The sequence below is a fragment of the Talpa europaea genome (assembly GCF_964194135.1).
Source record: "Talpa europaea genome assembly, chromosome: 10".
NCBI lineage: Eukaryota > Metazoa > Chordata > Mammalia > Eulipotyphla > Talpidae > Talpa > Talpa europaea.
Genome location: NC_140077.1, coordinates 17,014,900 through 17,027,375, shown reverse-complemented (window position 1 = coordinate 17,027,375; position 12,476 = coordinate 17,014,900). Strand labels below are relative to the sequence as shown.

At 43.4% G+C, this 12,476-nt stretch overlaps 1 protein-coding gene across 1 annotated transcript in view; it reads left to right on the top strand.

Moving 5' to 3' along the window:
- SORCS3 (sortilin related VPS10 domain containing receptor 3) overlaps window positions 1–12,476 on the top strand; it is a gene marked incomplete at both ends in the record, with an annotated part of 526,499 nt that overhangs the window by 491,461 nt on the left and 22,562 nt on the right. Inside the window, 3 exons of the mRNA XM_084245318.1 lie at window positions 1,922–2,093; window positions 4,322–4,508; window positions 10,412–10,545. Of these exons, the coding sequence (XP_084101444.1) occupies window positions 1,922–2,093; window positions 4,322–4,508; window positions 10,412–10,545 (493 nt within the window). The remainder of the gene's footprint in view (window positions 1–1,921; window positions 2,094–4,321; window positions 4,509–10,411; window positions 10,546–12,476) is intronic.

The following is a 12,476-nucleotide window of genomic DNA, read 5'->3' as shown; positions in this document are numbered from 1 at the left end:
GGCTTAGGAGCTTTTGGTGTTATTGTATTGCCATTGTCTAATTTGAGGGATCTAAGCTATTCAAACTATAAGATCTAGCAACGTAAACTTAAAGGAATGTGGTATCAGAGGACAAAGTGCTATGAAATTTGAGGAAGAGGACTATAAAGGGCATATATGATCAATTGGGCCTCCAATTTCCCAGCAAGAACACACCTTGGACATAATTGGAAGAGAACTCTATCAGGACAGCTCATATGATCACGAGATATGTTAGGTGGACCAAATTTTAAGCAACTCAGTGAACTAAAACCCCAAATAGTCAACCAAATAAATCAGGAAGATAAAAAGGAAAATCTGTTTATTTTTTTATTCACTAAAATGTCTATACATAGCTCTAGGTTGCTTGATAGTCACCGATCATCTGGCCAGTTGAGGTTGAAGAGTTGATGGTGTCAAGTTGACATTAGGATATGGTACCAGATAAAATATTTAACATAAATAAAAATGAATAGAATGTGTTGTAAATGACAAAGGCCAACAAGAAGTGCATGTTGATTCTAAAAATTTGATTATCTAGATCAGTGCTCATGAAAAGAATTATAACGTGAAGTATGTACATACTTTAACATTTTCTAGTAGCCACATTAAAAAAGTAAGAAAGAAAATATGAAATTGATTTTAATAATACATTATGCTTAATCTAATATGTCCAAAATACTACTGTTTCAACATGCAACACTAATCATGTTTTAAGTGCTCAATAGCCACTTGTAGAGTGTCTACCATATTGGACAGCACAGCTCTAGACCCATTAGGAGCTCAGCTGTCAATTAAAAGTGATACACACATGCACACTCAGGAATAATTCTAATCTCCCTCTGTGTCATTAACAAAAGAGACCATTTGTTTAACATAGTATTCTGAGATCTGTGGATGGGCTGATGGTTCCGAAACTGGGGTACCCAAGGGAAATATCAGGTAGAGTGGAGGGCCATCAGAAGAAGGCAATGAGGATGGGCTCTTTGGTTGATTATCTCTGAAAGGTTAAAGAAGATACAATGTGATGATGGTGGTGGTGGTACATTTTATGTGTGTCCACCAGAACACCAATTTCAGTGTAGCCTTGAAGAGTGATACACCTGATACAATGTACCATGCAGGTCAGGGCTGTGGACAGGGGTTTGGCTTGACCTCACTTGTGGGAGTTGAGGGCAAAGTGAGAGAATGGGGCTACTCTCTGCAAGGATGCCCTTGTCCCAGAAGGCCACAGGGCTTTGTGGGAAGGTTTTCCCATGCTACCTTCTTCTCTGAGGTAATTTTACCTCAGTGGGATTGAATAAGAATCGCAAACTTGTACTTTTAATCTGGCATTTGTGTTGAATGGAAAATGAAATATTAGCAAGGAGTAAAAATATGCTATGAAATAATCTAGTGACTCTTGAGAAAGGATTATTAGGTATTAGGGGATAGAATAGAACGATATCCTGAGGGTGGAGAGAAGACAGGAAGAACCTTTTTCATTAATCAGCTGCAAGTCGGATCTTCTAGCTGCTTTGCGAGAGCAGCCTCCAGGAAATTAAAACAGGTCCCTCCCTCACAAACCGAATCACCAGCTTTTCTTGCTTTCTCAGCCCTGTGGGTTGGCCTCCTCCTCTCTTGTGTGTGAGTCAGACATTGATTTTTCTTGGCTGGTTTAGACACTGATCTGATCCGTGGCTCACCAGGTAGGATCAATAATAATGTTTAAAGAGCTGCTCGTCCTCCGATGGAGGGATAGCGGTCCTTCCACATTTGTTCAGCTCCTAAATGGCTGTCTTCTCGGACACTCAGTTCTTAGGAGCAGCTGCATGAAATATGTCTCACTCTTGCTCGCTTGCATTTTTCTAACACACACAACACGGCACAGACCACGCCAATGACAACTGTCAATGCTCCTCAGGTACCGGCGGATCGTGTCCAACAACTGCACGGATGGGCTGAGGGAGAAGTACACCGCCAAGGCCCAGATGTGCCCTGGGAAAGCCCCTCGGGGCCTCCACGTGGTGACCACTGACGGACGCCTGGTGGCCGAGCAGGGGCACAACGCCACCTTCATCATCCTCATGGAGGAGGTAGGTGCTGGCCTGGTGTCTGAAGTCAGCACCCACTCAGCAGCGAGTGGTGAGAAGCTAAGGCCTCTGGATGGAAATTAAAGGGACGAAGGGAAGGAAAAGCATGCTTGGGTGTGTCCTGTCTCTTTCATCCCACAATACAGACTTCAGCTGTGTAGGGGACTCACTTGCCTCTCTGCACAGATGTAGGTTTAGATATATTCTTTGAAAGCCCCCATTAGGGTTTGTTTTGTTGAGGGAACGTTATCACCATAATTCCAACACTGTAAACTTTGGCAGAGGGGAATTCACATTGTATCTGTGGCTTTAGGGAGACTTATTTGCTTATCTCTAGTCCTTACCCCACTGTTTAGAAAAGACTTCCGAAGGGCCTAGAAAGTATGAATAAAAGGGTGAGACAAGATCATCAACAGCCTTTAAATTTATCTTTATAAAAACTGCCATCTGAGTTGCTTTTCCATCAGCTGGCTGGTCTGTTGGTTCACTATTTAGTGTTTTCTGTGGCCTGGGCAGTGAAATCAGACTGCAGCCATCAATCCAGCGTGGAAATGATTGTTGTATGCCTCCTGCCCCTCGATGAGGTGTTTCATCTCTTCCCAAACCAGGGAGGTTTTCACACACTCCTTGCTGAGGTGGTAGGGCAAGAAAGCTTGCCTGACTTACAAAAATCTCAAATTTATATGCAAATTGCTCTGTGCTCTTGAGATCTTGGAAAGAGACCAAAGCAGGTCAGGAATAATTTTTTCACCAAGTGTGAACACTTCAGAAACCTTTAAAGTTGGGCCCACACTGGCCAAGACGGTGAAGGTTCCTTATCCAGGGTTGACAGATTCTTCAGCCTGCACCCACACTGGGCTCTTGTATTAAAGGGCTTTAAGATGCACAGGAGGTCATTATCACATTTCCACTAGGGAGTTTCCAGGACCAGAGCTATAAAAACCCTCTCTTGAATGTATGTGAAGAGCCATGATCTTATCCATTTGAATTGCCTCTAGTTCATTTCCACTTTAATTTATATTCATAAACTCAAGGGTAGTTGACATTGTGTGAGAAGCAAGGGAGCACCTATCAATATTTCACTCACATCTGTGTTGTCATAGGTGAAGACACAGAAAGTGAAACTGTGTTCAATGCACATTTCCTGGGCAGAAGGACTGGCTCATACTTCTAAAATGCTGGATTTCTCTTGATTCCTTCTATCCTCTTTATATATAAAGAGAGATATGGTTCTTTCTTTTGAATCTGGAATCCTGGTTTTGTGATCAGTTTCAATTGATTTTATCCAAAGTTTTGACCCAACAGTTGGGGTGGGCTATGGAAAGAAGTGAAGGTCAGCCCTTCAGAAGATGCATCCCTCTGAATCACTGGCATCACCAGGCAGCACTCAGGGCATCATGATCTTCCAGGGTACAGTGATCCATGAGCTGGGATGCTCAGAAAATGTTTCAGGGGAGGAGGCATAGGTAGGTTTAGGGAGCCTAAGATCAAGAGCACACATGTAACTTTGGCTGCTATGCTGAATTTATCTGTCAAAATGGAATGGTTACCCTATCTCAGAGTTATTTTGAATTCGGCATTATATAATGTATGGTTTATGATTAGCATAGTATTGGAACACAACAGTAAATATGAAATATGGGAACAATTATGATTGTGGCATGGCATTTGAGCATTGGGGCTGAAAGCAGACTGGGTTCAAAACCTGGCTCTTTTACTACTAGCTTTGAGACTTGATTAATTTTTTTGCTCTAATTAATTTACTTTTGTCCCATTTGTAAAATGAGGACAGTGATACTTTTCTTCATTATAGACTTGTGAAAGGATTAATGGATTGGAACTGAAAAGAAACTTTATAAGTGTTGGCTGTTATTCTGATTGCTGTTGTTATTATTCTGACATAGAAGAATAATTAAACCACATGTTTGAGGGAGCCAGGCAAGTGCTGGGCTTTCCCAGTTCAGCATCACAAAGGCCCTGCCTTATCCACTATCACCAGTGCTGCTAACTCAGACCGCTCCTAGCAGGGCATCAGGGACCACAGTTCCACAGTGTTTTCCCAGAGTTCCCTGTGGATCTCAGAGAGGAATCTCTGTGATAAGGGTGTTGTGGCCTCTGAAGGAGACCATAGGCCTTTAGAAAGGGATGCTGGAAGCAAAGGCCAAAGGATCAGATGGGAGTCAGGCTGGACTGTGGAAAGGGGCCCTGACCCATTGTTTTCCCCTTTTCAGGGTGATCTCCAAAGGACAAATATCCAGCTTGACTTCGGGGATGGGATTGCGGTATCCTATGCCAACTTCAGCCCCATCGAGGAGGGCATCAAGCACGTATACAAGAGCGCGGGCATCTTCCAGGTGACTGCCTACGCAGAGAACAACCTGGGCTCTGACACCGCCGTCCTCTTCCTGCACGTGGTCTGTAAGTAGCACAAGCAGCCCCTGCCTTCCTTCCCCCCAGTTGACTAACTCCTTCTGCCCTGAATTCTGGGGATTCAGACTGAGGTTGGACTTTGTGTGACCGCTGCCACAAGTGATGGCTCAGCTCAAGAGCTGAAATGTGTGGTTATCTGTTCCGGAGTTCTGTGATATTGAAGTAGATGGATTATTTTGAAAGTCTGGATAAAATTACCATCAGACTCTCCTTTTCAGTTCCTCTCTGATCTGATTAAGAGTGTGCATGCAGGCACTTTCAGGTAAAAAGCCTTCCCTTTGCTTATATGATGCCTAAAAATACAAGCGGAGGAAACCCATCTGCTTCACAGTGTCGGGCTCGTTTCGAGTGACTGTGAGTGAAAAGGCACAAATAAGGATAAATTGTTACCTCCGTTGGAAGAACCAAAGGAGGGTTAAAGAAATACAGTTTAGAATTTTTTAAATGTCAACATGAACACACAAAATAACTTAATTCTTACATCTAAGTTCACTCCTGTTGTAAATAGTTCTAAGACTTGTCCAAAATGCTTTTCTTTTTGTCTTATGGTATATTTCATTGCTCATGGATTTTGCTTGCACAAGCCTAAACAACCGAGATCCTAAAATATTGTATATATAGTAAATGCATTTTGTGTATTTGCTACCCAGAGATTTGAGTTGGGAGAAATTGAAATGTAATACTAAGATTGTAGAATGTTGGGTCAAGGAAATGAGGTTATGGGTTAGTATTGGTTTCCTTTATTAGTGATGCCCATGAGTCTGAGGCTTCTCTGGTCCTTACATTCTCCACAAGGTTTTGGGTAATATGCTGCCTATGGTGGAAATTATGTTTGGAAAGAATCTTAGTGAATACAAAGGACACCTTTCTATTAACTAGGTGATGATAAAAAGTCCACTACATTATATGTACTAAATTAATCACATACAAATTTGACTATGTAAATCATCCACACTTGCAATCCCTAGTAAACAGTAAGCTAGTTCCCTAGGCTCTCTGGTCACAGTCGAAGCAGAAGGATCACCATGATAGGGTTGACAAAGGCAGTGCATGACTGAGCGTGAGCTGTGGGTCAGTGAATCTGTAACAAGGCCAGGCTGTGTGAGCATGCTCTAAACTGTGTCATCTCTGGGTCTTCAAACTCTGATTTTAAAATGGCTTAATTCTATTTTTTTTAGATTTGTTTATTTATTTATACAAGCACTGGGTGCAGTCAGAAGTGCGGGAGGGAGAGAAAATTCACCAGATCCAGAGTGGGGAAGAGAACAGGCAGACTGATGAAATACGCTGCTGAGGGAAGCAGCGGGTGGCAGGAGAGGTCTGAGCGCCATGTGGGACCCTCGCCTGAGGGCTGGGGCTCGAACCGGCGCTGCAGAGGCTGCAGGCAGCTTTGCAGCCCAGCGCTCAACTGCTGCGCCACCAGGGGAGGCCCTTAAAATGGCTTAATTCTAAGTACTGCCTGGCATCACCAGGCTTTTCTAACAATAAATTGGAAAGAAAAATGAAACACACAAATATTAATTAATTTAGTCAATAAATATCTGTTGAATTTTTAATATATTTCAGGCACTCTGCTTGGCAGTGGGAAGGCAAGAATATAGATATTGTCTTGTTTTTTGCAGAGTTTATTTTAGGTTGGGAAGGGGAGGTTTTGATAGAAATGGGTCACCATTAAATGTCCCAAATGGTGATAATGCACCAACTAAAATTATGCTGTGCCAGAAGCACCAGGTCACAAGCCCAGCTGTGCAGGCTGTTCATGATCCCAGGATTTAGATCAAAGGAGACCCATGTTGGAATTCTCATCAAACTTTGTTAAATGTCTAATACTGTCAGTTTCCTTAGCCTTTATAAGCCTTGATTCCTCATCTTTAATACTTGGATTATAGGGAGACTATGAGAATGAAATGGAGTATGTATGTTTGAGGGATCCTCAGGGCCACCACCAGGCAGGTATTGCCCTGAAAGACTCACAGCATATTTGTACTTACAGCTATGATTTATTACATGAAGGACACAGGGCAGGATCAGCAAAGGATCCTGCCTGTGCATAGGACCCTGTCAGAAGAAATCAGGCAGAGCTTGCAAGAGTCTTCTCCCCAGGGAGTCACATGGGATTTGCTCAGTTCCTCCAACCATGAGTTGCAACACACATGCGAAGAACTGTCTACCAGAGGTGCTAACTGGACACTGACTGCCATGGCCTTGGTTAAGGACTGGTTACCTAAGCATCCTCAATTAGCAGATACTAAAAGTCCAAGAGGAAAGCAGGTGTTCAGAATAAACCACACTGTTGGCAAAAGCTGTCTAGCTGGAGTGAGCCACTCTGACCAGTTCACTGAGAACAGGAAACACTGCTGGATGCCAAGTTCCCAGATGCAACCACAGCCAGCCACACACAGGGCTTTCTAAGAAAGGCAATTTCAGGTCCATGTTAATATTTTTCTGCACAGCGTGCAAAATTCTGCTTAGCACCCATCTTGGCACATATGAATGGTAGCTGTTAAAGTAATTACTCAGTACTTCCCATTAACTTTTTGCCAGACACTTCTGTTACATTTGAAACTGAAAACAGAAAAAAATCACTTCCTTCTATTCTGAGGACTTGTCCCACCCGTGTTCCTAATTCTGCCAACAGTGGGCTTTGCCTGCAGGACACTAAGATGAATGCATCATAGTGGCAAAAAAACACAACAGCAAGGAACAGATTTATACTGCGGGTTATGTGCATGAAGGAGGAAATGTTCCTTGAAACTTTTATCGTCCTCATAATTCCCTCCAAATCAATCATGGCTGCATTTACCAGACAGTTATTATAGTGGAAACTGCTCTTGGCCTCACCTTGGGCCATTAGCTAACAAAAGTAGTTGTTAGCCGCCCATAATAACCAATCTCACACAGATTATTTGATTTTGATCAAAAAGAGTACTATCTGACAGTGTGGATTTTAAGTTTGCCATTCCACCTGAATCCCTCAGCTCTCTTCTCTTCTTCATCCATGAACTGTCTCTAGATTGAAGCCCAGAGCTTGTGGCTCTGATGCTCTGCCTATAAGCTCCTTGCATGGCTTTTACCCAAGCATGCTTGTCCTGCAGCTGGAATAAATGTGACTGTGTTTGCGGTGCTCATCCTTTGGTATTTGACTTGAGTCTAGGGAAACACAGGTCTGCTTTTCTCTTCTTGAGCATCCATACACCCAACCATGTGAGTCTGGCTGAGCCAAGTCTGCTGAGTGACAGAAAATTGAGAGGAATTTCCAGGACCATGAGCCACAGCAACCTCACTGCCTGACTGTGGAAAAGCAAGGGTTCCTGTGGGCTGCTCAGTTGGATGGTCTTCAGATCATTTTCCTGTAAGAACAGGAACCATGATTTCAGGGTTAAAAAGGGGGCCTTTTCCAGCAAAGGAAGAGTGAGAGTTTAGCATCTGAACTTGGCGAAAGACTTTGAGGCATTAATGTAAGAAACAGGTTTCTCATCTCCTGTCTAGTACTTGGGCTGCCCAGGGACCACTTCCCACAGCCTCAGTCCCTACTGCATTGATCAGTAAAAACTAACCACAAAGAGAGATAAATCACTAAGAGGTAAAGTACAAGTGAGTAAATAAAGCAGTGAAAATAGCCAATATCTTATCACACCTAAGGTTTTTTTTTTTTTTACTCCCACCAGCAATCAAACCATACAAAAATACTTAAACAGACTTCCTTCTATTTTTCCTTCTTGAATATAATACAGCCTTCAGACAAATGTGTATCTGAGACAAGGCTGACTTTATTTTCTTCAAGAAATCTTGAGGGGCCAGCTGTCTGGGGTCAGCTCAGAGAGCCGTAGGAAGATGATAGATTTCAGGCTGTAGATGCACAAATGCTTGCACACTCATTGATTGTTCAGGAAAGTAGTCTGCTCAGTGGTGAGCAGACCTGGCCAGTCTCCTCACCCAACACCTGTCCCTCTCCAAACACCTTGCCCCTCAGTACACATTTACCCATGACTTGGATGTGCCCAGTGGGACCCAGAAGAATCCTGGGTGTCTTTGAGAGACCCACTGATACACAGAAGCAATGCCGGTCTGGTGGCAGCAGTGATGGGAGTAGGAATAGTGCCAACCCATAACCAAGGGCCCTTCTGTCATCTGCACATCTCTTTCATATGTTCTTGGCACCATGCACAGCCAGGGCAAGTGTTGCCCTTTATTTTTGGGGCAGCGACTGTATAAGATCGAGGAAAAGATCATTCAGCTAAATTATGAGCGTGAAATAAGAAGCATCTGACTGTTTTCTTCCTTTTCAATTGACTCACTACCAGATTTCTTTCCACAGATGCGATAGTAAAGGCAGGGTGGCCTGAAAATAACCCACCTTGAGGAGAACTCAAGGTCCACAGGCTGAAGAGATGTCCTTGCTGCAATGTGACCTTCAATCATTTTTGCTCATCAAAACTATCTTAGTGGAAACCAGGAAAATAGGCTCTGACATAGTGTGAACAGATAATTAGAATATTTTAATTGGACTTGGTTAAGTAGGATGGACACAAGGAAGGGAGAAGGGAAAAGGGAGGAAGGAGAACAGGATGGGGGGAATGAAACGGAAAATAGAAGGGCAGGAGATGAGGAAAAAAATCCTGCAGAGTGCTGAAGAGCAGCCTGCCCACCCCACAAATGCCACGTGGACACATGATCGTTTTTCATCTGCATTTTCATCTTCGGATTTTATTTTGGAAATGAATTAAATTAAAATCCTCCTTTATTATGCAGAGGGTGCATTCATGTATCTTCTCTTACTTGCTAGTTTAAAGCTTGATGCCGCTTATGTCTGTTTTCTGAAAAAAGCTGTTTGGTAGCCATTTTTGCAAGTAGCTTATTTATTACTTGGGAACCTGGCATTGGCTTCTTGTAAGGCAGGAAGGAATGGACACAGGACAGGTTTTCTGATCCAGCAGACTGGATAAACGAGAAGAGAGTTCTGGAAGCCTCAGTGGCTTTTGCAAGCTTTTATTGGGATTTACCAGGTACATGGCAGGTAGGGGGGCTGGGAGGCCTCCCAACCCCCAGCAAATCTTTACTCTTTCTGGGCTCTCTGGCGTTCTCTGGCGGTCTCTGCTGCTTTGCTCTCTCAGTTTTTCTTCTGCTTCTCTGCTTCTGCTGGTGTCTCCGTGATGCCACCCTTAAAAGCCCAGTCTTAGCCCAGGTGAATCCCGTCTACCTATGCCCACACCCTACTCCAGGTGCCCGCCATCAGGCATGCATTTGGGACCGCAGGGTTCTGTTATCTATCCTAATGGTGGGAGGGCAGAAAAGCCTGATACTTTTACCTTACCCTACACTTCTCCCTCAACCTAGAGAGATAATCATCTTTTTTTATAAAATAGCCTTGCCTGCCCCCCAATCACACCCACTGCATATTGCATAGGAGAGGCACCATGGCCAGGTATGGAAGGGATGAGCCCATTAGCGATGGAGGATAATGGAAGGGGCCCCCATAAAATGCACTGACCTCAGATCACAGGACAGGCTAATCATCAGAAACGCGAGCCTGCTGTTTATCTTCCTACTTATTGGCTAAGTGTCTGGTAAACCAGTTTTGCCCTTGGCTTGGTGCCTCCTAACTATTCCTGGTTGGGCCCAGCAGATGTAAATTAAATTGAGATGTCACTCAAAAGCTCTGAAGCCTGATTTGAGTTCCCTGTGATGTGCAATGCTCCATTTCAAGAGCACACACTCTCTCACACACACACACACACACACACACATATATGCATCCCACTGGTCATAAGTTTGATCCTTGTTTGAGTATAGGTGATAGTAATGGGGTTAAGGTTAAGAATAAGAGAGTCTGACAGAATCTGTTTATTCCGGGAATATCAACACAGACATTCTTTTTCTCATTCCCTTAGGTCCTGTGGAGCACGTTCATCTCCGAGTTCCATTTGTTGCCATAAGAAACAAAGAGGTCAACGTGAGCGCGGTCGTGTGGCCCAGCCAGCTGGGGACCCTCACCTACTTCTGGTGGTTCGGCAACAGCACGAAGGTTCGGGCTTTCTGATCAGTGTCGGGGTAGATGTGCACTGAATCCTTTGTGCTATAGCATCTGTGTTGATGTCAGGACAGTGGGGGTGTGGGCGCGGGAGCACTGAGTGAAGCTGTGGGCCCACATCATCGAGTAAGGCATGTCTCCCCACGCCCAGGCCAGCATTTTCATAGGGACTCCCCACACACCCTAAGGAAGAAAGACTAATTTGAGAAACTATGCAGACTGTGTGTTCTTGCTCCTATAATCAATGTTTCTGAAGCTTCACTTCATCTTGTTTTAATCCTGGCCTTTCCACTCACTAGCTGTAGGGTACCAAGGAGGTCACTTAACAGCTCTGATTTTAAGTGACCCTACCCCCTCATCTGTAAAATGTGAATTGGTATCTAAATGGAAAGATGTGAACACAAATCCTCCTTAGACAAGGGGCTGGTGTGGGCAAAGAAAGGAACTAAAGAGGTCACGCTCTGGAATTTGCACAGATGCTCCCTTCTCCCAGTGACTGGGGATGGTGACACTGTGTCCAGGTGACACTTGTGTCCTAGGAGCTGGGAGCAGTTAGGTTGAGGGTCTCCACATTAAAGGGCTTAGCTTTCTTTATTGCTTCTTTTTGTCTTTGTGTTATCATTGTTCACTCTGGATGTGGCTGACACTGTTCATCTTAGAGACCTTTCATTTGTCTTTAATACTTTAAGAAAGATACCACATTTTAAACTGCTGCTCATTTTAAAAAAGGAGAAATTAATATTCCTTTGCTGGTAGAATAATTCCTTTAAAAAAGGGATGAAACAATATTGGTTTTGTTTATTTCCCAGTAACCAAAAAGAACATACCCCCTACATGCTAAGAGTGGGAGATGGTTCATCCCTGCCCTTTTTTCAGGAGGCAGATGGTATGGTGAAGAGAACATGACCTTGAAGTCAGAGATAAATAAGGGTTAGTTTTCCAGCATAGCCTCCTGCTGGTGATGTGAGCTTGATCGAGTCGTTTAACTTAAAATTTAATTCACTCAACTGTGACAAGGAGATAATAATGCCTGTCTTTGTGCTTGTTGTGAAAACTAGGTAAAATTATATACATCTCCCTGGTGTATATTAGGTACTCACTAAATGGATGCTTTTTATATTGTCATAAAAATCTGGGAGTTAGGATGGATTTATACAAGATAGAACTAGTTTCATGGACCCAAAGGACCCTCTTCTGTTTGCATTATTCATGACATATATGCATAGATATATCATATACTTATACATATAGATACTTTCGGGTCAGTTTCTTAGTATAGGCAGCTAATGCTTTTGCAATTCTGGGATTATTATTCACCAGGAAAATTGATAGAGAGGTTAGTTCAAAAGATCCCCATCTGGCATGCTATCGACATGAAGCCCCCTGCAAGATATGAGCATCCCAAGGTGAAAGAGCAGTTGATTACAGAGCCAGACCTAAAACCCAGGGCTCCAAACCCCCATGGTTTGTAAACCCACCTACCCCATGCCCCATGATGTTTTGGCTGCATCACTATGTCTGTCTGCTGGAGGTTACAGACCCTTAAAATCCTATTTCAAACACTAGCAGATATAAGAAGTAAAAGACAAAAATCCTTGGGAGAAGAAAGTTAGCAACAGAGATGGGGGGATGGTTTAAGTTCATTTCTCCTTAGAAGATCTAAGGTTTTGGCTGTTAATCTGGGGAATTCCTGTCTGTTAGCATTCTTTTACCTGCTGATCTTTCCTGCAATACTACTGTGTACAAGGAGGGCAGTTCTTGGCCCTTATCAACATAGTGATCACTCAACAGCCCACAAGGAGCCAGAGGCACAGTGTTTCTCCACAGCACCATTAGCTTTTATACTAGGCTCTTCTTACATACTGCTTATTTTATCATTAGAGCATCACTGGTAAAGGAGAAATAATCTTATTTTATAGGGAAAG